The 25766-nt window shown below is 47.3% G+C and overlaps 1 protein-coding gene across 3 annotated transcripts in view; it reads left to right on the top strand.

The window, feature by feature from the left end:
* The first annotated feature begins 667 nt into the window (after positions 1-667).
* Positions 668-25766, top strand: part of LOC149334935 (cytosolic 10-formyltetrahydrofolate dehydrogenase) — a 35925-nt gene continuing 10826 nt past the window's right edge. Inside the window, exons 1-4 of one of the 3 annotated variants that reach the window (XM_089551593.1) lie at positions 668-2546; positions 13335-13517; positions 17812-17972; positions 25293-25375. In XM_089551593.1, the coding sequence (XP_089407719.1) occupies positions 13391-13517; positions 17812-17972; positions 25293-25375 (371 nt within the window). In that variant the 5' untranslated portion in view covers positions 668-2546; positions 13335-13390. Of the gene's footprint in view, positions 2547-12230; positions 12410-13300; positions 13518-17811; positions 17973-25292; positions 25376-25766 lie in introns of those variants that run through there. The other 2 variants (XM_089551592.1, XM_089551594.1) reach the window with 2 other exon arrangements.

Here is a 25766-nt window from a genome sequence, read left to right as displayed (position 1 = left end):
TTTCACACTCCCTGAAAAAAGTGGGGAAAAAAGCAGGTGTCGATGTTGTGTTTTCCGCGCCTGATCGTCTGGCTGGTTTGTGCCGATCTGTTAATGAGATCAAAGAAAAAGTGGCGAAGTGCACAACTAAGCACCAGTCACGCTTCGTCCCTTGTGATAAGGGGGTTGTTTATAACATCCCTCTGCCCTGTGGAGGGCAGTACGTTGGACAGACGGGACGATGTATCAATAAAAGGCTGAGCGAACACAGCTATAAAGTGTCAAAAGTAGTTTCCGGTCGCCTCGGCATTCATTGCCGGGATTGTGAATGGGCAAAGACAGAGAAAAAACAGTGCGTACCGCTATATCATGAAACCAAGGTCATTGCCAAAAATCAGGAAAAAACTGCGAGGGAAATTATCGAGGCCTACAACATATTCAAGCAGGGAAATGCATGTATAAGCACTCCTTCGCTAACACTACTGGAAAAAGAGCTGTCACTCCTGGGGGCTGATAATCTCCGCTGATTTCTAGCGCGCTTCTGTTGCTGTTGTCACATTTATGGTTTTTTGTTTGTTTTGCACTTTGTATACCTTTCCCTCTCTGCCGACATCTATGTATTTATACTTGTGTGATCAGCAATAAACCCTCAGTTGTTAGTCAGCGCTGTGTCGTCCATTTTCTTGTCTTTTGTGCTCGTCTTCGTTCGCGCTGTTTATTCAAGCTGATCTGATTCGCCATCTTCATCTGCGCCGTTGTCATCAGACTTACATTTTCTACAGTGTGCGTCAAGAAACCCACCTAGCTTTCCAGACACGTTGTTACATAGTTCCCGGAGGCAGTCGATCGGACATCTACCACTTTGGCCAACGTAGCTTTTCCCACATGACAATGGAATGCTCCTCACAACTGAGTTGGCGCATTCAACGAACTTAGTTTGGTGCTTCTGTTTGAACTCTTTATTATTTGCGCCGTCGGGCTTAGTCAACCTGCACAATTTTTGCAGCTTGTCAGGGGGAAAAAAAAAGGAATTTTACATTCGCCCGTTAATAAACTGTTGTGTGTCTCGTCGGTTCTTTCCTTGTGTCCTCGTCCTGTGTGCGCCGTTTAATCCTGTTTGTAAGTCTGCTCATATTTATTGTTTTCTCGGCCTTCGAGGGCTTCAGCACCGGTTTCAAGCGTCGTCATCACTCCAGTCCGACCAGTCGTCGCTGCATCAATGGTCACCACTTAACCAGTCCGATTAGTTGACGCGGCACCAGTCATCAACCCAGCACCAGTCTAAGCAATCGACACTGCATCATTCTGACTAGTTCACACTGTACCAGACCGAACAGTCGCCATTTCACCAGTCTGACCGCAGTCGACTCTGCATCAGTGGTCGGCACTGAACCACTCAGATTCAGATTAATTGGCACTGCACCAGTCACCAATACAGCACCAGTCTAAACATTCGACACTGCACCAGTCTGACTAGTTCACACTGCACCAGACCAAACAGTCGCCACTGCATCAGTCTGACCGCAGTCGACACTGCATCAGTGGTCACCATTTAACCACTCCGATTAGTTTGCACCAGTCATCAACCCAGCACCAGTCCGAACAGCTGCCATTTCACCAGTCTGACCGCAGTCGACACTGCATAAGTGGCCACCACTGAATCACTCAGATTAGTTTACACTGCACCAGTCACCAATCCAGCACCAGTTCAAGCAGTCGACACTGCACCAGTCTGACTAGTTCACACTGCACCAGACCAAACAGTCGCCACTGCATCAGTCTGACCGCAGTCGACACTGCATTAGTGGTCACCATTTAACCACTCCGATTAGTTGACACTGCACCAGTCATCAACCCAGCACCAGTCCGAACAGTCGACATTGCACCAGACCGAACAGCTGCCATTTCACCAGTTTGACCGCAGTCGACACTGCATCAGTGGCCACCACTGAATCACTCAGATTAGTTTACACTGCACCAGCCACCAGTCCAGCACGAGTCCAAACAGCCGACACTGCACCAATTTGACCAGTTCACCATGCACCAGACCGAACAGTCGACACTGCATCGGGGGTCACCACTGAACCACTCCGATTAGTTGACACTACCAGTTAGTTGACGGTCATCAACCCAGCAGCAGTCCGAAGAGTCGACACTGCACCAGTCGACGAGTTCACCAGATGGCGCCTCACCACCGATCCGACCAGTCGTCAACTGCATGCGGAGAAACGCACGCCGGCTGCCCCGAAACGTCGTCGCTCCATTTGGGGCCCGCCCCCTTCACGGGGTCTTGTCTCACGAGAGAATTAAGTAGGACGCGTCAGTGCAGTCGTACAAGAGCAGCTGAACCACCACACCTCATAATCGGCGGCATCTTTTCTTGCTCTTTTTCATCTTTGGAGCGGGTGCTGCCGCCACCGCCGCCCGAGGCGGAAGTATTCCTGGCAGAAGGGGAGGAGGCACGGGGACCGGTCCGGTCCGCTTTGCCTGACCCGACCGCCAGTCGGGCTGCACTTTTCACGGTGCGCGTTCGCCGGCCTTCGCTTGCCAGTGCAGCCTACGCTCAGGTAAGCGCCCTTTTCCTCCCAAATATAACTAGATTGCGCGTACATTATACCGCAAAGAAAATGTGCCTTTATTGAGATTTTGTTTATAAATTTCTGCAACATGTGTTTCAATAGCGTCCTGTATATGCCCCTATACTATTCTCTGCTTTTCATAGCCCCTAATTCTTCTGAAATCAAGCTGTCTCGCAGGGAATAGCTTCCTACAAGGGCAATACGCTTGTTGAGGACATGCTAGCAAATTCCTACGTATATTCCAGTATATTCATGGTGATAATGATTAATTTTTATGGCACAAAGGCATCTTTGGCCAAGGAGCGCCATGGTACAAAGTATTTTTGTCTACTCATGGTGGAGTCAAAGACCCATTTTCCAAGCGTATCATCCCAGAGAAGCCGAGCATCAAGTCGGAGGAGAGCTTGCACTCACTGTATTTCCGCTGGGTACCCGGCGGAACTGGGGATCGAACCCCGAACCTCCTGCATGCGAGGAGGATGCTCAAACCACTAGGCCACTGCTACGGTTCAAATATATTCCTACGCCTATACATATCGCAACATGTTTGAATATATTCCTATAAGTGCCTATTTATCTCACGCCTTTACTGACATTAAAACTGAAGTCGGTGCTATGGTAGACACTGTAAGCTGCAGCATAGAATGTTTTAAATAAAACGTGTTGAACTACGCGCAGTGTTCTGCTTGTTCGCGTGCCCGGAAGCTTGTCTGCACGCAGGGCAGTGTAGTAAAAGGGAGCTGCAAACAGCCTTCAAGATTCGCGTGGCTATCGGGGTGAGTTGAACGGTGCTGATTGGTCGTAGTACCACGGAACTGTCCACGTCTGTCTTTGAAGTGAAGGGAAGTACCTTTGAATGAAGTAGCAGCTATTCATGCACGGGTTTCGCGTTTCTCACACGGTAGCAAACAATTCAGTTTCGTTTTCGTTCGGAACCTTTCTTCGGCCCCATATATCGACGAACGGCTGCGTTAATTAGCTCCTGTAGGAAGTAAGTGAAAGCCTTCCTAATAACACCGGAACGGCGAACACTCGTCTGTTGCGCCGCCCCTTGGCTGGATCGTTCACTATTCGTTCTATTTTGAGTCCGGAACGAAACCGCTATAAGCCGGTCCTGCTAACGCGACTTTGGACGAGGTGACCTACAAATCAAGTTTATCCAGCGCGGTCGATGGCCACGCCACCGAGTCTGTGGCCTGGTGAACGGTACCTTGTTCAGGACGTCTGCGCAAAGTCCTCAGCCGATTTAGATAACATGGCAGCGCAAAACAGTAAGTGGAATATATTTTAGCGCAAATGCCTCGGTGTGTGAGAGAGACAGAAGAAAGGAAATGCAAGGAGAATAGCCATGCAGGCAATACCCGCTCGGCTACGCGGGCAAGGGAATGGAGGAAGCAAGACAGAAAAAGGAAGGAAAGTTCAGACCAATTCGCTGTATGGCTAAACCTCTACGCTTTGCGTTGAGGTTAAGTATAAGTATAGAGGTGGTGGGAAGCTACTAATACCTTGGCAATTCCTCGTGTCTCAAAACAGTCCGTGAAAATCGTATAGGGGAATCCCCCAAAGTGGAATGGAGAGGAATTCACCACGACCGTAGCCGAATGCGCTCACTGAAGGACGGTTCCATAGCTTTCTTAAATCACCGTAGGTGGTGAAAAAAAAAAGTGCTGGCAGTTCAGATATTTTCTTCGGGTGAAATAGAGAAGGTGTAAAAATAAAACTTGAATAGTTTCGAATTCACTATTTCCTGAGTGTTTTTTTTTCCCTTACCAAATGAAATAGTGAGGACCAAGATCAAAATGCGCTCCCATCAGCCTCTTGCATATATTTTTTTCTTTTTTAAGCGCGGCCCTTTCAGCCATTACAGCGGAACTATTCCGTAATGACAAGCCGGAGTCATGCATTTTCCCCGTCTCTCAATAGGAAAACCGAAGCTGCCCTCTGAAAAATTTCTTCAGGCAGTTCAGAGGCATTTGCCTGTGAAGTATGTAGCTTGTCTATAGAAAACTCCTTTAGAGTGTCTGTAGGAAGTCTATGGTTTGGGTTTTTGGGGATTTAACGTCCCGAAGCGACTCAGGCTATGAGGGACGCCGTAGTGAAGGGCTCCGGAAATTTCGACCACCTGGGATTCTTTAACTTGCACTGACATCGTACAGTACACGGGCCTCTAGCATTCGCCTCCACCGAAGTGCGAACGCCGCGGCCGGGATCGAACCGGCGTCTTTCGGGTCAGCAGCCGAGCACCATAACCAGTGACCACCGCAGCGGCTTGCAGTCTATAGTGTAAGCGATCGTACGACGCAATTTCTCATCGGCGCCTACTCCCGTTCAGACGGCGGCAGTCGTCTCCTCGACTCAAGTCGCGTTCACGTGAATATGGCTCGGTGCGCCGGTCGGTCCAGAGTGCACACCGCATCGCCTGCCTCGCTGGCGCTCACGTGAATGTGGCTTGGTGCGTTGGTCGGTCCGGAGTGCATACCGCATCGCCTGCCTATCCTCTTCCATTTCTTCCCGGCGCCGTCCGCACGCCGTTTGTGTTTATGATGTTTGTTTTTCTCTAGTGCGGCGCGTAGACTCATCAGCGTCGGCGGCAGAAAGCGCAGCCAGAGTGTGTGGTGCGCGAGCGATCTGAGCGGACGTGCGTAAGACAGTGCGAACCCTATTGAAGTGCGCGAACTTGTATTGTAACTGCAATATATCCGTTGTTTATTCCCAAAAATTTCTGTGTGCGTGGAGTGTCCTTACTCCCTCCCCTTCGTTTTTTTCGGTCATCACTAACAATAGATGCATGATCTTGAATGCTTGGTAGGTATTTGTCTTTAGACTACCTGAAGTCAAATGCGCTATACTGTCCATCAGAGAGTCTTTAGTCGACGTCCATGACCGAAGAACATGAACTCAAGCTTAAGCTGGACCTTGGAAGGCATTAAGGGGTCACTTGAGGACAACTATATATGTCCAATTAATGTTCTTCTTAAAAAACCACTCTGCGGCTCTTTCGCAATAATGGCTGAGAAAATTGAATTTACAAATCTTCCCGCCAGTAGATATCAAGTCGTGACGTCATTACCGAAAATGACAGGCTGCCACCATTTTGAAGTGAATGGCGGTGTAGCTTAGCCTTCGGGATCCGCGAGAAAATCGGTGTCACCGCTCACATTTTACTTGCGAAATCCGCCGGTGGTGGCGACACCTGTATTTCGTTTTTTTTTTTTGCTCTTTTCTAGCATACAAAAGCTCCGTTTTCGGTGAGAGGGTCAATTTGTGATTAGAATGCGGTAATCTATCGATGCATGGACACTTGGTGTTCAGGGGACTCGGAATACCACTTTCAACGGTAAAACATGGTGTACCTCAGGGGTCGATCCTGGGGCCTTTGTTGTTCATCTTGTATATTAATGACATGTGCAATTTGCCTCTTTCACCGAAACTGGTCATGTACGCTGATGACACAAATATTTTTTTCTCCGCACAAACCGTAACCCAATTGAACACTGTCATAAATAGTTATTTGGTCAAACTTGAAGAGTGGTTGCATAAAAACAGATTAACCTTGAACGTTAAAAAGACTAAGTATATTATTTTTAAGCCACATAACAAAGCCTGTGACACTGAGCTAGTCCTAAATTTTCAAGATACAACTTTGCAGCGTGTGACATCAGAAAAATTTTTAGGTGTATGGTTCGAAGAAACCATGTCGTGGAACACGCATGTTAGCAAGCTGGTGATAGAACTAAGCAGAACAGTTGGCTGTCTCTATAAGCTGAGAGAACTACTTCCACTGAGGCTCAAAAAAGCAATATATTTTGCTAACTTCTACTCTCGTCTTTCATATTGCATCTTAGTTTGGGGAGTTACAACCATCCATAATTACAATAAACTGGAGCGACTACAAAAAAAAAGTGCTACGAATTCTTGAGAACTTTTATGGAAACCCTAGCCAGCTATCTACTGATCCCTTGTTTACTAAACATAATCTGCTTAAAGCATCTAAGTTATATGACTACAAACTGTCTCTGTATATGCATAAGCATAAGCTTCCAAACGATGCACACCGTCCCATGCATGCTTACAGCTTACGTAGGGAAATAAAACGAGTGCCGCGTACACGAACTAATTATGGCCGGTCCACACTTGACTTCTGCATACCATCACTTTATAATAAACTTAAACCCCACATTGATTTTACAGCCCCACTTAGCTCATTTAGATACGAATTAACAAATTTTCTGATGAGTCAATGAATATTACTGCAATCCAAATAAATGACACTGACCAATGAACTGACACCACTACTCGTCCGGCGGAAAACAGATGTTTGTAAGCTGTTTGTGAGTTTCATGTTCATATTCATCTTGATATCTGTTGTGTGTGTAATTCTTTAGGAAATGTAAGCACTGCATTTCCATGTTCATATTCAATTTTATAGTGCTGTGAGGTCCACTGCGTGACGCTGCCTTAACTTTTGTTTGCATCATAATGTGCTAGCATGCATTGGTTTGTTTCTTTTTAAACGTATTGAAATCAAATATATTATATTGAAATATTATTGTATACCTCTTCAGGAAGTGTAAACACTGTATATGCTGTTTGTAAGTTTCATGTTCATATTCATCTTGATATCTGTTGTGTGTGTAATTGTTTAGGAAATGTAAGCACTGCATTTCCATGTTCATATTCATTTTTACAGTGCTGTGAGGTCCACTGCATGATGCTGCCTGTAGGCCCCCAGGGCCCAGTCAAGCTGTCTGAGACAGCTTTTTGCCTGGGGGACCCCCAACTTGTAGGTTGGAAATAAAGTGGATTTGGATTTGGAAAAACGAGAGCGCACACTGACAGTGCCTGCGCTATACGAGCGATGCATGGAGTCGTCTGCAGGTCATACCTCAATGTACTGCAGCCTTTCGTCCTCTTATTCAAAGATAAACACTCATGAAGATGTTCTATGCTCTCGCCTGTGCAATGGGGTGCTTCATTTTCAATGACGTAACCTTAATCCACCTTGACGCAACTCATGGATGGCGAGTCCTTGAAAAGAGCCTGCGGGAATGTGGAGACAAGAAAATCGGTTCAGGGTCTTATATACCTGCACGGGCAGCGCACAGATTGGTCGATTGATGTCCTTCTCGCGGTCAGTGCGTGCGTCAGCGAGTGGTCGGTGCACACCCGCCGTGTTACTACTGTTGCAGTTGAAATGCGTCGCCGTTGTGGGGGTGTTGCTCTGTGATGTTCCATGCCGCAACCGAAAATTTCCTCAGTTCGGTCCAAAAACCCCAGTTCTATTTGCGTTTCCCAGCAGCAGCTCGATAACTTTGTCAGTTTGGAAAAAGTGAGTCAACTTCGGTTCGTAAATTTCCCTGATACTCCGTAAAAATTCCCTTTTTGCCAAATTTTACTCCTCAGATTCTCTGAGAAGGGGAAAATTCTCCGAATGGAACATCAAAACCGTTTCTTCAATTCTACTCTCTGCCCCTCCCCTCACCGCCTTCCCCAAAGAGCGGCTGCATTTAACCTCGCATAACGTATCGCCAAAAATCGTGGATGAACTCATAAGGCAGTACTCCTCAGTCACTTGAAAATGTGATGATGATGATGATTACAACATTGATTTATTCATCTCATTTTGTACAAATCAGTCATTCTAGACCGTTTACACAGATGAGCTTACGAGCAGAACCGGGCATTTCAGCGAAAACGCTGCTTGCACATCGCGAAAAAGAAACTGAACAAAAAGCAAAACAAATTAGAATGCTACTCCACACATATTAAGGCAACGGCAGCTTTTGGACAATGCAAAATACAAAGAGCATAAAATTTCACACAAAGTGCGATCATTCACAATGTCTCGAATAATTTACTCAAACTTACTCGTTCACAGTTAAACTTATCGAATAAGAAGACAGTGTAATCTACATTGCGAGTCATATGGGTGTCCTGAAATAATAAAGCCAACTTTACAACCGTTTTTGAAGAGCGACGAAATGGCATTGGAGTTAACAAAATTGCGCTTTTTTCCCTAAAGACACGCTACAGGTAGACACTTGCACCCTATGCAGAAAGTATACACATGTTCTACACCTGTAGCACAAGAGAAAAAAGGCTGAGGTTTTTATTTGATTGGTTGGGATCTTCGACATCCTTGCCTAGCCAAGGATGGCCGCTGAGACTACCTGACCTTTTTAAAGCTTTTACCATTAGCCATTCCATAAATCTCTTTTTCTCTGTTATTAGTAGGTAGGTAAACTTTTAGGCCCTTTACACCACTGATCACTTTTCACATTTTTATTAAATTGCGCAGAAAACATTTCTTATACCTTGTGCTTGGCGCATGATGGCCTTAGCTGCCTATGTGCCATTAAACCCAACACAACAAAACACAACACAACACTGTAGCACAAGACGAAACCTGATTCGAGGTCACCTGGCGGGATCTGCAATGGGTTCGCCTGCGATAACCTTTGGTTTAATGCGGGCTTCCTCTCACATTTTTTTGTTTTTTGTACTTCTTGAGAGTTTTATAATAAAGGGGGCTAATCGGCGTTATGTTCCCTCGCATTGATAGCCGACGATCGCCGAGTTTCGAAGCGCAATTCGGTTACTGCGGGGTGACTGTCACATGCTGTTATAGGCTTAAGGGTCAAATGGCTGTGTGCATCGATCCGTGAACCTTCAGGGCGCAAAAACGTACGTTGCACGTGTCTGTGTATATGGAAGCGACACAGGCAATACAGAGAAAAAAAAAAGGTTGGGCAAATGTGCGCAAAGGTCTCCAGGCTTGTATCCGTCGCACAACGAAGGAAGCCACATGTGACAGTAGCTGCTCGATTTCCGCGACGTATGCATCGCGCGGAAGTATACCAAGTCTCACGGGCACGGAGGCGCGACCTCCGCAGTCGCCGTATCACTCTCATTCGATACGCAAGCAGTGCACCGAATCCCGTGCACTGGACGAGCTCCCCGCGAGGTCTGTAGACGTTTCATTTCCGCCTGTCCTCAGTAAAAATTGATTCCCCACCTCTTGGGCGTTTGTCCGGCAGCAAAAGAGCAAAAGACGCGTTTATCGCGGAGCAAATTGGATTTAAAGATGTTTGCATCAGCCGATTCAGACTCGTGACATCCTTACCGAAAAGAACTCCGTGATCACCGTTTTGAAGTGAACATGTAGCCTCAGGGATTCGCAGTTAAACTGACGTCGACCACCGCATTGTACTTCCAAAATTGACCGATGGTGGCGACACCTCTACTTCGTGTCTTGGTTTTCTGCGGCTTATAACAGCTCCGTTCTCGGTGAGAGCGATCTCTTTGTGATTAGAATACGGTACCCCCCCCCCCCCCCCCCCCCATTTGCTCAGCAGTTATGGAGCTCAGCTGCTGACCTGAAAGACGCGGGTTCGATCCCGACTGTGGCGGTCGCATTTCGATGGAGGCGAAATGGTAGTGGCCCGTGTACTATGTGATTTCGGTGCACTTTAAAGAACCCCAGGTGGTCGAAATTTCCGAAGCCCTCCACTATGGCGACCCTCAGCCTGAGTCGCTTTAGGATGTTAAACCCCATAAACTAAACCAAACCTATCGAAACAGGCCAACGTGTATTCATCCCGAGTGTCTATCCCCTTTCACCCTTTTGTTTATTGCGAGCCTGCATGACCATGTACAAACAAAAAGCTATACGGCGCCTTTTAAAGAACATCTTGCGCGGTGATATTGTGCCTCGTAACTTGCTGAGCAGCGGCGCTAAATTTAAAAATATGAGTAATGTCTCACTCGTACACTTTCTGCGCCGCAAATAGGAACCGACTTAAAGAGGACAAATCGAAGTTCGCCGTCATCGACAGATCGCCAAGTTCTGAACACAAGGACGCTATAATTTCATGAAACCGGATATTTTGTGAGGCAGAATCAGTTTTTATTTTTTTCTTTCTTTCGGTCTCTGTACGCCCGTTTTTAGGCATGTGTGTACATTACCTATATAAGCTGTATTGAACCATATAAAACCACTTATAGTTTGTGCTAGTTCCGCCTGCACCGTCTTTCCTGTGTTCGTATTTTGTGCGTGTGCGACTCGTTCTTGACGATAACTTATGTATGCCACCCCTGTTACGGCCAGAATATTGGTCTGCAGTATTGTGAAATAAATAAATAAATAAATAAATAAATAAATAAATAAATAAATAAATAAATAAATAAATAAATAAATAAATAAGAGAGTGCCCGTTACAGGGCGTTTCGGGCTCCTTCCTGAAATTAATGCGAGGCGCGCAAAGAAGCATATAGGGTCCTTTCGACCTCGAATTCAGTTGCCCTATTTACCTCATTTACCACCTACGTCATATTTCCCGTATGTTTTTAATTTTCCGTATTTCCCTTTCCACCTTATTTTTTCATTCATCACATTCGTCTTATTTACATTGCTTATTTTCCATCTTCTTTACACCATATATGCATGCTTGATCAATGCATGCGTCTATGGTGTCGCTTCTTTATTAGTTGTTTTGTGTTCAAGGGCACATGCTCGCGTGGTTGCCAACGGTTTCAATTCCAAGTGCGCGTGCAACTAAGTGCGCCTCGGAAGAGGACGTCAGCGCAATCGGGTTCTGGTGAAAAGTGCGCGGGACGGCGACAGAGCGCAACTTCCCCCGCGCTGTTCCGCGGATTGTTTTCAGCACCGCTGCATGCGTGCACTCCGTCATTCTCCGTAGCGGGGGCGCAGCAACTACAGAAGCGAATAACTGTGAAACCTCGATTCAGCGTTCCTTCGGGCGCACGGTTTGAAGGTTTATTAAAACGAAATACAAATGAGTTGTAAGTTTCATAAAAAAAGTTTCATAAAAAAGTTAGTACAGTAGGAGGTCCCAAAGTGAAAACTGTCTGGGAGACCTCCCATCAGGAATACATGAAAAAAGTGCACAAGTTTGGCAGGGGAGCTGGAAAAGTATACAATCAAGCTAAAACCTATTAGTGTAATTTGCGGCAGTGAATAAGTTATACAATAGTTAGCGGGCATAATTTAACAAAAAAGGCATAAAACAGCAAAGCATAAGAGCAAGAGAAAGAACTCAAAAAGACATCAGATAACAATGGGCATTGAATAAATGCAGATATAAAACAGACGCGGAGGAAAAAAAAAGAGGTTCCAGATGAGTAACAATATGTCCGTTTGATGTCAGAGTGGGGAAGAGAAAATAAGATTAAGGCAACTTTAAGCATGGCATGAAGCTTAATGGGTTGATAAGAGATGTTTTTTTAGTAAAGTGTAGAAAGCGGGCTGCGAACGTGCGGATTTGACTGCTAGTGGTAATGAATTCGGAGCATGGACTCATTTAGCCACATCAAAATATATTTTGAGGAAAGTAGCATTTTCGCGTCTTTGACAAATGTAAGCGTCTAATACTGCTTCCAGATATCGAAGACTTATTGGGGGTTGACAATCTCTTTGGGATTAAAAATGACGTCTCCCGATCGAGCAATGGGTGTCGTTGCACTACCACAGGAACGTTGCACCGAGGCGCCCCAATAGCGAAGAAAGACAACGGAGTACACGTAGGAGTAAACAACCAGCAGACGACGACATGGGCGCTGACTACAGCCTGCCTGTACGTTTTATTGCGGGGCTGCAATGTGTGTGTATCGTTAGAGAGGAAACAACACGCGGAGGAAAAGAAACGTCGCGAAAAGGCCACAGAAACGGAAGTTGGACTCTCACCAGATCTCTGAATATAGACGCTCTCAAGATAAGCGACTTTCTTAGGCCGACCTAATGGCGGGGGCTGACGAAAAGTGGGTGTTTGGGCGGACGTGTCCGTGCAGCAAAAAGTGCACAGGAGACGAAGAACGGAAACGTTTCGCCTGTGGTGAGTGTTTCGGTTTTTCGTACCTTGTGCCCTTTGCTCTACATGTATGACATGAAAATGACTGAGCGACGTCAAAGCTCTTCATGATGATGGCGTGGGCTCCAAGGATTTCCTTCGGGCTGCACGCGTTGGTGCAGTATAGTAAACAGCAAACGCGCAGCTTTTTCTGAAAGTGAAAGTGATTCCGCGATCCATAGGGTGTCTACTTGACAGACTGCGGCATTTCGACATTAGCGTTTTTGTAACCAACTTCGTACGGAGCCTTTCTTGAGGCCTGAATATACTGTTTAGGCGGGAAAATAATTGTTTTCCATGAAAACAAAAATTGCTGCCTGAGAGGGTTAAGCACAGCTCTGTGAGGCCAAAATAACCGTCCTGGATAGAGGCTCGTCGAAAAGGACAAGTTGAAAAGCCGGTAGGGCGAAATTAAGCTATGGCTAGGTAGATGAAGCGTACAATGGCGCGGTCTGCCGCTTCCGAGGGCATTGGCAGCCGAAACCTCCGCAATAATCTTGACAAACATTGCGCAGAGTTTACTTACGTGTACCGGACTCTGTTTAGACACCCCGATTACATCCTTACGTCGGTCACATCGATCACATCACTGCGATAACGAAACTGCATTGACAAGAAATGGGGGAGGGGGGGGGGGGGCATAGTTTCGAAACTTGCATGGTTGGCGGAGCCAACCTTTAAGCTGGGCTACCGTCACTGTGTATGCTCCAGATCAATTCTGCACCCCATTTTTTATATGGCCTTGAATGAACTACCTGTAGGCAATCTATTAAACCAAGCTGGGGATTTTGTAAGTGGAGGAGATATCAGAACTTGGAATCAAGGAGCAATGTTTAGCAACAGACCGTATAAATCATCTTCGCGTCCTGCGTGCAGCAGACGTCCTGACTGCCTGTTCTTCCCGGTGCAGCTCACCCGCAAGGCAGTAGCACACAGTGGAACAGCCGCCCATTGAAGTCCATCGCCATGCGCATCGCCATCATCGGCCAGAGCGCGTTCGCCAGCGAGGTGCTGAAGCTGCTGCAGAAGAATGGCCACGAGATCGTCGGTGTCTTCACCGTGCCGGACAAGGATGGCCGTGAGGACGCGTTGGGTAAGTCCCCGCGTACCGAAATATGCATAATTCTACCAGTTCGTTTAACTTCGGCGTCAAAATCTGGCGCCTCCTGCAACCCTATTCTGGAGGCAAAAAAAATGAAAGGCGGCGAAAGTGTCGCCTATGAGCCCTATCATCAGCTCTCTCTGCGTGGTGCGTTACAGCCTTCCTGACGATGCTACTAATACCAGAAATCCCGCTACGTTTCGTGATAAGATAACCGCAGTCCTCACCTAGTGTCTCAGTTCCATGCGTTCTTGCGAAAAATCACTTTTATTGCTGTTTAGTGCGAACTAACTTACGCACTTTTTTGCCTCACCGTCAAATAGTGCTCCATTTCCATGTTTCCACATTTTTGAAACTTATCTAGTTATTGTGTATTGTATGACTTTAATTGTATTCTACTCAGTGCCTCTTCCTAACTATTGTATGACGTTTCTCTTCAGTCGTTGTTTTTTGCGCTGTTCTCTAACTTCTATGTACTGCCCCACTCACGCAATGCTCCCATGTAAAGGAGCCTGTGAGTAACTTGAATAAACTGGCACGCGAATGACGTGCGACATGTGCGATGCACATGACATGAGGATGACAGCCGCTATACACATTGCAACACTTTGTTTACACACTTGCTGCAAGCGATGTGAAACACTTCACGCGAATTCCTGCATGCAAGAATGGAATATCTCTTCCCATAGCTTCAAACACCATTGCAGTGAAAAATAATGCTTCCGGACGCCCATGGGTAGACGTCAAGGTAGGAGCGGCAGTGTTTTATAACCTGCTTCGGCACTGTGCCAGAACTAGTTGTTACCTGCCAGCAGACGACGAACAAAGAAAGAAAAGCCCACCAAGGACGGTGAGGGGGAATGCCGCCGAAGTCGTCGTGGAACAGGCAGCACGACCGCTTTTCGAAGCTACTCGATTGTCCGTTGCAGAGCACTAACGTCCAAGTAAAAGAGAAATAAAGAAAAGAAGTAAGTCAAGGCGAGTGCGGTAAATGCCGCCCTGTCACTCACCTAAAAACGAGAGTCCACAGAACCGCAAAGCAATTGTCACCTGCAGACAAACACGTAGTCGGCATTCCTGCCCCATATTCCAGTGGTTTCTAAGTGTCGGACGTGAGGGGACCTTGTGGGGAAGCAAAGGCAATGGGACACTGAGAACTACTTCATCTAAACTTTTTCTTGATAAAAATTGTCTCTAAGACTTTTACTGGCAAAGATGATGTTTGTCCGGCGGCAAAACACGCATGTATTGCTGAGGAAATTAAATTTAACAGTGTTCCAGTCACTTTTGTTTATAATTCGTGGCGTCAAGATGGAAAAGTATTTTATTATTACCGTTTGGAAGTGAATAGCGGTGTAGCCTAACCTCAGGGATCCACGTGCAAAAAACTGTCTTGGCACCGCAATAGTTTGCTTGCAAAAACTGCTGCTTGTGGTGCCACCTGTATTTCATTTTTTGACCTTCGCTGCTTTACAAAAGCACTGTTTTAGCCTGAAGTACTGTCTTTGTGATTAGAACGCGATAATCTATCGATGCAGTCCAACTTCGATTTGTTCTCTATAAGTCCTGGAAAGAGAGGGTGCTAATGTTGGACGGAGGCGAGCGAGTGGTGCCATTAAACGAACAAGCAGTGCAACTGATTAAAACCTTGATATGAACTCGTTTTGTTTCGTACTTAGGAAAACCGGTCTTTTTTTTTTTCTCTCAACAGACCAAGCTGTATTTTTATACATTTCCAGCTATTAGTTGCGTAACAGCGCGAAGTGAAAGTGAACAAGCAAGAGTCTCAGTCTCAGTATAAGAGAAGAGAGGGAGGACTAACGGCGGCGAGAAACTTTGAACTTTATTTTCTGAAGAAGTTAGCGCAAAAAACGGACAAGGGACAGAAAGAAAAGACACATAAGACATTCCTTTCTTTCTGTCCCTTTTCCGTGTTTTGTGCTAACTTCTTCAGAAAATCCATCACCAACTAGCCCGGCAGCTTGCTCTCTTGAACTTTCGATTTTTGAGACTTCCGATTAAAGACACGTTTTTATGCGCGGAAAGAACCGTTCACCTTCAGCGGTGACGGAGAAGTATGTGGGCCGAGAAGCAACGCGACACGTGACCAGAGAAACAAGAAGCAGACAGCAAATAAAGGCGACAGCCATGCAGGGTCCCATACCACGTGTCAGTTCTGAGAGCAGGAAAGCAAGCGAGCGTTTCAAGGGAAGAAATTGAAGCAGCGTATAGGCGTAAGGAAGTATAAGATTGCCGACGAACGTATAGCTGAAGCCGCGTCCACGAAGTGTCATGAAAGAGCACAACTATAGTCGGATTCAGCTTAAGTCTGCAGTGAAGCCCCACCCACATTTAGGACTGCTGCACAGAATTCCTGTACTACAAAAAGGTAGCCTTTTGTTAGTTTTTGTTGTTACCTAAACAAAAAGCCAACCACGAGACAAAATCGTAAGTTCAAGAATTTTTATGCCTTTAAGTTGTTTGGTACAGTCAGACATTAAAAAGATTATTTCTTTTACTGCTACAGTTGACCACCATGACCCATTGTTACCAAACTGCTCTTTTTTTAGTGGTATCCTACTACTAGTATAAAATTTGAACTGAATCTTGCCTCACGAGCTAAAGATAAAGCTAATAACGCCAGAACTGGACGCTTATAACATCGCAGCAATCAATACTGCAGCAAGATAAAAAGTAAGGCTTTTCTACAAAGCCAAATATACGACTAAGAGTACGACTAAGACTACATAGTAACGCAGAAAGCCGAGATCTTAAAGAACCAAAACCGATGGGCTAAGCGTGAGGATGGAGTAGTGTACGCCTGGTCGATCTCAGAGAAATTGGACGACCAGAACAAACCGATAAGAGCGAGACACATGTCAGCTGGATATCTAAAAGTGAAGCAACAGGTGCGCTGAAACATCGGCCTTTGAGCCTATGGAGCAACTCTGGCGGCTTCTTCTATTTCGCGCCTCAGGTTACCGTGGCACCATTCCACTATTGTTGAACTTCGGGGAGCAACCGCGTGTCCCCCGGTATCAGTCTCGATTAGATAGTAGCGGTGTTCTCTGTGCCTCTCATTGATGCACCTTGCCACACGATAGCGCGGGACATGTTACAAAGCGTTGCCGGCGCCTCATGACGCAACCGTGGACTCTGTTTCAACCCTTTCCCACCGCAAGGCAGTATTTGTTTACGCTTTATCGCAGCTTACACCCCTTTGCATCGGTAGACAGATAGAGTAACAAGGATCCTAATGCATGTTACTTCAAATAATATGCTTCTGTCACGGACCGCGAACGTGTGAGCATGAGAGACAATTGCTCGTTTCGAAAGCGAGCGTCCAGAAACTCTCACCGATTTGTCAAGGCGCATGTTCAATTAAATAAACATTTCGTCAGCTTCTTTTTTTTTTTGGGGGGGGGGGGGGGGGGGGGGACAATGCAATGCAGGGACAATGCAGCGAGCTATAGAGAGAAAAATGATAGGTGTAACGTTAAGAGATCCGAAGCGGGCGGAGTGGGTGAGAGAACAAACGCGCGTTAATAGCATTCTAGTTGAAATCAAGAGGAATAAGTGGACTTGGGCAGGGCATGTAATGCGAAGGCAAGATAACCGCTGGTCCTTAAGGGTAACGGAGTGGATTCCAAGGGAAGGCAAGCGTAGCAGGGGGTGGTAGGAAGTTGGGCGGGCGGGTGAGATTAAGAAGTTTGCAGTGATAGGCTGGTCACAGCTGGCAAAAGAGAGGGTTGATTGGAGAGACATGGGAGAGGCCTTTGCCCTGCAGTGGGCGTTGTCAGGCTGGTGATGATGATGTATACTGCCCTGATGGCTGAGCTTCGCATAGCCGATTCCGTGGTTGGCACCAAGAAGAATTTTTATTTTTTGTATTACATCGAACCCTCGTCTTACCTTTCACTTCGATGAAACAACAATTTTCCTTCGAACGTCGCCAGAGAACAAGGGCAAATATAGTTGAGAAAAGACACACAGACAGACAGACGGACAGAGAGACAGACAGACAGACGGACGGACAGAGGGACGGACAGGCAGACGGAAAGACGGACGGACAGACAGACATACACAGACGGACGGACGGACAAACAGACAGGCTGATTGACTGACTGATTGCTTGCTTGCTTGTTGCTTGATTGATTAATTTATCGATTGATTTATTGATTTATCGATTGATTGATCAATCGATCGATCGACTCAGTCTTGTGTTTTCGACCCGCGATCATTTCCCAGTCGTTTCGGTGCTCGAATGTGCCGTTCGTGGTTGCAGCGACCACGGCGACCGCGTGCGGCGTGCCGCGCGTCCTGAAGCTGGCCCGGTGGCGCTCCAAGGGGGGCGGCGGCGCGCTGCCCGAGGTGATGTGCGCCTACGAGGAAGCTCAGGCCGAGCTCAACGTGCTGCCCTTCTGCAGCCAGTTCATACCCATGGAGGTGAGACGACGAGACGGGACTGAAGAAGTGTGACCCCTCCCTGCGTATCGTTCGAACAGGCATGGGGCTGGTTATGGCAAATGTATGACGTCGCATAGCTCCCCGTTTATTTATTTGTTATTATATTATGGGATTTATGGGGTTCAACGTCCCAAAGCGACTCTGGCTATGAGGGACACCGTAGTGGAGGGCTCCGGATAATTTCGACCACCTGGGGTTCTTTAACGTGCACTGACATCGCACAGCACACGGGCCACTAGAATTTCTCCTCCAAAGAAATGCGACTGCAGCGGTCGGGATCGAACCTGCGTACTTTGTGTCGTTATTATATTTTAAAAGCTCTATCCCGCACTGAGGCTTAATGCAAAGAAAGGAAGAAAATTACGTCTGCGTGCGGCGCGTTGCCAGTGCACACTAAGAAACACCATGCAGGGGGATAAAATTAATACTGTATGCTGTGCGATGACTCCTCCCTAAAGATATCCCTTCCTAAAAAAGTGCGACACCAGCGAGCGATAGAATAATTTTCAGTTTTGGAATTCACTTTATATATGTGCCCAGCTCTGCGTGCGCAGTTTTATCGTCTTAATTAAAACGGTAAGAAATTACCCCAGTTTGCTTAGAAAAAAAATCTTCACTGCATTTTTTAAAAGTTAGTTTGTAGAGTGAATGAGGCCAGAAAGCACCAAACTCTGGACTTGCAGAACTTGCGTACCACGTATTTCTATCGCCTGAGCAATACAGGGTTAATACAGCACGCGCGGCCGCGGCCAGGAAGCTGCTGCAATGAGTTTTCTTTTTAATTGCATTGACGCCGCCCAACATTCCCGACGGAGCTATGTCTTTCGTCTCAAGCGATAATTGTTCATAGACACGAGCAAAAATACACGGGATGCGGGTTTGGAGAAGAAAAATAAATCCTTTCTACGATGTCAGGCACACCAGTTTAGTGAGGAGAGAGGAAATATTTGGAGAGAAGAAAAGCAGAAGCTCCCCATACGTGGGAAAGGTATGGGGATATATAAAGGGAATGGAGAAAAACAAGCTGGATTTAAAAGGAAGTGCGTGAAATAAGGAGGCAAGAACTCAGCGCAGGGCAAACTCATAGCGTATATCGTACACGCACGACACTCCCAAGAAACACAGCGGTGCCTGGGAGATTGCCTTCCGAGCCGAGGCTGACGTCGAGGTTGTTGTTAGGTGCTGGAGGGATTAGCCTTCTGCCGGCAATTGCTCAATTGCGGCAATTGCTCCAGGCAGGGAGGGCAGAAAAATACATTCACTAAATACGGCTGCATCGTAAAACACAGAATAAAAAAATTGTCTCTTGCAGCACATATACAATCTAAAATAGCTCACAAAGTGCGTTGTCAAAATCAACAGCCGATATCACTTGTAGAGGCAGGGCGTTCCATTCGTCAATAGTTACCGGGAAAAAGGAAAATTTAAAAGCGTTAATATGCGCGAAGTATGGTGCTAAAGTGTGATTATGATGACGACGAGCTCTACGCGTTTCTGAAAACTGCACATAGGGAGCTGGAGAGACGCCTATTTTTCCATGAATTAGTTGGTGAAGGAAGGATAGGCGGGCTATCAGCAATCAGCAATCAAATCGGCATATTTCGTCGGCATGCGCACAATCCCCACAGTAGTCATAAACTGCAGCTGTCACCATCTGGAGTCCAGGCCACAGTCTAGATGAAATTTTAGAAAAAGCAGGAAGCCTTCTTTCTGTACAAGTGGTATCCGGGCGGGTAAACAAGCTCTTGAAATGATGCGTGTGGCACTACTGCCTTCTTGAGGGAAGCGAGTTAAACAAACCTCTCCACGCTGAAATCCGGACAACACATTATTTAATGTAACATAGAGACTGGAAGAGGGCAAATACGGGCTGGTTGGTACATGTTTTACGAATTGGAAAAACAGCGCAATCAAAGACGAGACACAAGAGAAGGACAAAACACCAGACTGCTTCTTGCACCTGCGCAAACATGATGATGACCAACTGGAGGTCATCCACCGGAAAGTCATCAAGCGGGCTCTCGACCTCCCGGTCACCACGTCCAACCAGCGACTTCTGGCCTTGGGCGTGGTGAACACATTTCGGGAGCTTCGAGAGGCCCACTTAGTCAACCAATACACGCGTCTTGCACAGACCACGTCCGGTCGCCGCCTCTTGGACCGGCTACACATCAAACATGACTACCATATTGAGGAAAGGGAGAGAGTGCCAGCACCCTGGAGACGCGCCCTCCGGGTCCGACCCCTTCCCCGCAACATGTCCAGAGAAGACCATAGCGGTCGTCGCCAGGCGCGCGCGGAAGCGTTGGCGCGATACTATGGTAACCAACAACATGTGTATTACGTGGACGTTGCCGGCCCACACCACGGGGTGTGGTACACGGCCGCAGTCGTACACAACACAAACACAGTCAACGGGCTCACTTTCAAAGCCTACAGCGCAACACACGCGGAGGAGATTGCCATTGCTCTTGCTCTCACTACTCCCAAGTCGAAACACATCATCACCGACTCGCGAGGGGCCTGTCGGAACTACGAGTTGGGCTGGGCTCCCCCGCTTGCCTGGCGCATACTGGAATATAGCTGTCGATCTGAAGATCCAACTCCACGCAACCTGATTTGGGCCCCCGGTCACCAGGGACTCCAGGGAAACGAACAGGCCGATCAGGCCGCCCGCGCACTCTCTCCCCGGGCTATCTCCCTGTCCTTGGAAGGGTACTCCCAATCAGACAATCTGGCCATTACATTCAAACAAATCACCGATTACTACAAGGAGGAGCACCGGCGCTACCCGGCCCCTTGTAAGGGTCTGGATCGCGCTGACGAGCGCCTCCTCATCAAAATTCTTACTAACACTGTACTGTGCCCGGCGGTGCTTAAACATTTCAATACATCCTTTGATGGCGCGTGCCAGTTCTGTGGGGAGGTGGCTGACACCTTCCACATGGTTTGGGCGTGTCAGTCAAACCCATCTATCCCCCCCAACCCCAACCCCACCAGAGAGGACTGGGAGGCGGCCCTGCTCGGCTGTCAGGACCTAAAGACCCAAAAGGCCTTGGTTCACCGGACGCGGGCGGCGTTGCTTGCCAATGGGGCCCCGGAATAGGGGCTCCACCTAGTATTGTTAGGGGAAAGGGCCAATACGGCCTACCCCAATCACCTCTCTGTAAATATTTATTGTATTATAAATGTTTTTCACCACCACCGGCACTGAATGCAGGGCACGCGCTGACAGGCCTGGATGCGTGATGAAACGCATGTGTCGATCATCCCCTGGAACGGACTCCTGCTTAGCAAAACGAGGCTCAACGCAGAAATAATTTTTTTTTCGCGAACCCACGTTCGGGAAACTTGTCCATGACTGCACATACGGCGGCGTAGGTGACTTCGGAATTGTTTTCCATTCTAATTTCGAATATCCTCGAGGGCCCGGAAAATTCGCTCGTACTCGAACCTCGAACCCGGAATCCTGCAGAATGGACGACGCAGTTGCTTTACGATCGCGGAGCGCGCGTTTATTATGCAAACGGGCGTAGTACGTCGCGTGCCTACTGCGATAGCGCGAGGCTCCCTCGGAAGACGCCCTTGACGTGTGTCCACACGAGTGGTGGCGAAAGCGAGATTGCATCGTCGGTCTGTATGGAAACGGCCTCGGGGCGGCCCCGATAAGGCTTGGCTGGCAGTTGCACCTCGTGCACGGGACAAGTCACTGCCACGCGCGTGGACTCCAGGTGCAATGCGCCCGTGAGAGGTGCTTGTGTCTCCCACCGTCCAGACTGTGTGCATGCGCCCTCTTTATCTCCGCTCGTTTCTAGCTCCCACGAAACACTGTAGTATGCACTTCACTCAATGAACGTAACGACACGTTGCACTGGCGCGTGCTGGAGTCTGTTTGCAGTGGATAAGGATGGCTCCCCTGCCTGTGAAAACAGCGCACCGAGGGAGTGCTTCAGAGGGGGATAGCTGGTTTTAATTTTTAGCGTAAAGAAGGGCGCCGATCTGTTCGCAAGGGACAGACAGGGTGAAAAAAAAAAAAAGACATGCGACGCTAAAGTCTTATTTTCGTCTACACCCTCTCATATGTTACTTATGGATACACGCAAAGAAAAGAAGATTGGTTTATTGGGGTTTGACGTCCCAAAGCGACCCAAGCTATGAGGGACAAAAAGAAAAAAAGAGGAGAAGAGAAAGTGGGAAAATCAGGCAAACGAAAAAAAAAAAAAAAACTTGACTTTGTGATTACTCAAAAGGAGAAAAAATGCAGTGTCAAGACTTTTCTGCTCGTTTTTTTTTTTTTTCTTGGTGGTGGGAGTATGTATATGGGGGATTTAACGCCCCGAAGGGACACCTGGGCTATGAGGGACGCAGCACAGAAGGGCTCCGGATTGATTTAGATCACCTGGGGTTCCGTGACTTCAACTGCCATCGCACAGCACAAGGCAATTTTTGCATTTCGCCTTCGCCGGCATCGAACTCGCATCGCTAGGGTCAGCACGACTAAGCCGCCTCGGCGGATGTTTTTAAGGCGAAAGCCTTTAATGCCTCATCGTTGTAAGCAGGAGTTGTCGACAGAAATGTCACGCTTTTCAATTGGTCGAAACGGTCGTGACGTCGCAGTGCGCGAATTTCAAACGGGCCAATTGTATTTTGGCTGCTAACAATGCAACCAATTAAAGGGATGATATAGTGATGCTCCAAGTAAGCGGTACTGAGGTTAGCTAATTGCTTAATTAACCAGGTAGCCTAATTAACCTTTCTAGTCAGACCAGATAAACAAATAAAACCGAGTAGGAAATTGGTCGAGTTGGGGAATCAAACCAGGGCCTCCTGAGTGGGAGACGAGCACGCTACCACTCCACCATGCCAGCTCGATGGTTTGGAATGAACAAAGGCGCGTCTAGTAAATACGGTGTCTTCGTTCGCTCCCATCATCCTCCCTTCCCGTTACGGTGAGGTTCAGGTGTCGACCGAGATATGAGAGACAGATACATTTCCTTTCCTCAAAAACCAATTTACGGACGAGCAAGGCGTAGCCGAACGGGCGATGGCGTTTTTTATACTCCTTGGCAGCGTTGCAAGACGCTGTCGCGTTCCACTCTTAGAGGCGAAGCTTAACATTTTAACCACACATCAGTGACACAAGCAGCAACACTGCGCTTAAGGCTTTCGCCTCACCGCACTTTAGGCCAACAAAGCGCCCCCCCTGAATTTTTCTACCTCAATCGGTTTGTTTCGTTTGCCTGATTTTCTTCCTTCTTCCCTTCTGTCTTTTTTTTCACTGCTATATCAGCGTGTGACGTATAAAATGTGGGTTCAGGAGGTTAAATGTCAGTTGAAAGTTTGCGCTGAGATGTCCCGTGACGGGTTGTTCTTCAGTGTGTCTGCGCCTTGTGAATAGACTGCCGCATTTCTGGAAATAAATAAATCAATACGCTGCTTTTGCTCAAGAAAGAGCACGACGGCAATGAGACATACAGGGCGAGCGCATTGATCGTCCCCTTCATCTCTTCTCCTACTCGCCTTGTGTCGCGCTCATTAATGCAAACGACTAGCCAGATTATATGCATACACTTTGCAAAAATATACATTCTAATTAACTTGTCGCCACCTAGCTGCTACCATGTGCACTGTAGAAATTACATGCGTGGTGCTCTATCACGCGCATCGCGTGGAAGCCGTCGCCATGCCCTTATAGAAATGGTCTATAGAAAGTTTATAGACTTCTTATTGACTCTGTTGATCTCCTATAGATATCTCCTTTTCTACTCATAGTCTATAGACTGTCTGTAGACAAAAGTCTACTAAATGTGTATGGCCATAAGTCTATAGATTGTCTATAGATTGTCTATGGCATTTGTATTGCCTATAGACTGTTCTCTGGGATTTGTCTATACACAGTCTATAGACTGTCTAAAACTTTTTTTGTAAGGGTGGAAGTCATCCCCGTTGGTAAATGAAGCAAGGTTCCAAATGCGGAGGGCGATTGCGTGCCCTTATCAAAAGTTGCCAGGGCAGTCACGGATGACGGCACTTGGAGCCAGGCCATGCATGTGCGAAAGCTACGTCCCTGTACTCTGACGTTGTACATTGTAACGAGGGCACCGTTTTCTCATCGAAGGTCACGTGTCCGGATTATATTTGTCCTGTGGTTTTAACCCTGAAACCCCACCACCTATACGCACAACTTAAAACAGCACAGAGGACACATGCCCGCTTCTAACGGAAAGACGTATGCGTTGTATTTTTACGCCCTTGATCTTCTCGAGGTGACACGGGGAAGGCGTTAAAGTTAACGGGAGTGGTTCGGTGTCTCTCGCCTTGCAATTTTGATTCAAGCCCCATCCACTGAACGGAAGGAACACGACAGCTGAGCAGGTCACACGGGAAGCGAGCATTCGGGCAAGACACGCATTTTTAAGGCCCTGTGATACCTAATGCTCGTGCTTGAAAGACATGGTATTGACACCAAGAACAATTCTTGCACATCTTTTCTGCATGTTCGTCTTACCAAGCACTGGTTTTACTGGTCTACATCACGTGCTCAGAGGCCAACGTGCACCATGTGCGCAGGTATATTATAGGAGTCTGCAGTGCCTGAATATACTCTATCCCGTCAAGCAACGTTCATTTGAACGGCTTATCACCATGTCTGATATTTTGATTTAATTAGAGCCGGCGTCCAATCCACGAAAGTATTGTTCCTCTCCCATGTCCCGTATCAGGGTGATGTAGTCTATAGGACTAGATACACAATACAGTAATCCGTGCACTCAGCTTCAAGTGAAAAGCTATTATCCGGCGGCGAAGCATCACGTGTATTTGGGAGAGTGTGATGCGCTAGGGAAACTTTCCATTCATTGACTGCGTTAAGCGAAAGTTAAGTGGCACGTATATTGGCCTATTTCAGAGCACCTTCAGAAGAATGGATGTCTCAGCACAGTCACAAAATGTACCGAGGGTCACGCTCTTGCATCAGCGCGGTGCATTCGCAGACGACTGCGTGCCATTAGGAACAAGCGTAGCACACGGAACACTCGTACCGCAATCGAGAGGCCCAATGCTTTTAAGTGAATTGGCTCGTTTTTCAAAAGCGATCACAAATGAGCTACTTCTAAAGTTTAAACTTAAGGAAACACGCAGCGTAAAAAAAAATAGAAGAAAAAAAAACCTCAGCAGGAGGCGGCAAGAGCCGCTATGCAGGACTCAGGCTTTCCTTTGAGGTGACTCGTTTCGATTCAGTGTCCTGTTGCATGCGCCACTTCGTGGGAAAGTTAAAACCGCGTCGGCTTGTCCCTGCAGGTGATCACCTGGCCCAAGCACCAGTCCATCGTGTACCACCCGTCGCTGCTTCCTCGTCACAGGGGCGCCTCGTCCGTCAACTGGTGAGGAGCCACACGCCGCCTCAACTCGGGGCCCCGTGCGTATGCACCAGCACGATCGACGCACTCAAAACTGGTGCAGCCCGTTTGATTACATAAACTAGGCCAAGCACATGTTACTTCTAGGATATATATGCAGACCTTTTTTCTCTCGCGGCATATTCCAATCGGCGATACGGAGCAAGTTTTCTTGCTCCGCGAAACTAGCGAGCGTGTTTCAGTGGGCGATTTGGATTCATACCCTGAATTCTGATTGGACCACGACGGTTACCTTGCTACATCGCGATTCGGAAAGCGACTTCAGATTGCCGGTTGCATTACGCCGTTATGGAACACGCCATCACAATAACATAAGCAAATCTGCGTGTTCCTTATTTTATTTTAAACTCTTATT

The sequence above is a fragment of the Amblyomma mixtum genome, chromosome 7 (assembly GCF_055824585.1).
Source record: "Amblyomma mixtum isolate Tamu chromosome 7, ASM5582458v1, whole genome shotgun sequence".
In the NCBI taxonomy this organism is placed as follows: domain Eukaryota; kingdom Metazoa; phylum Arthropoda; class Arachnida; order Ixodida; family Ixodidae; genus Amblyomma; species Amblyomma mixtum.
The sequence above is the reverse complement of the archived record's forward strand: the minus strand, read 5'-3'. Positions and strand labels throughout refer to the sequence as shown.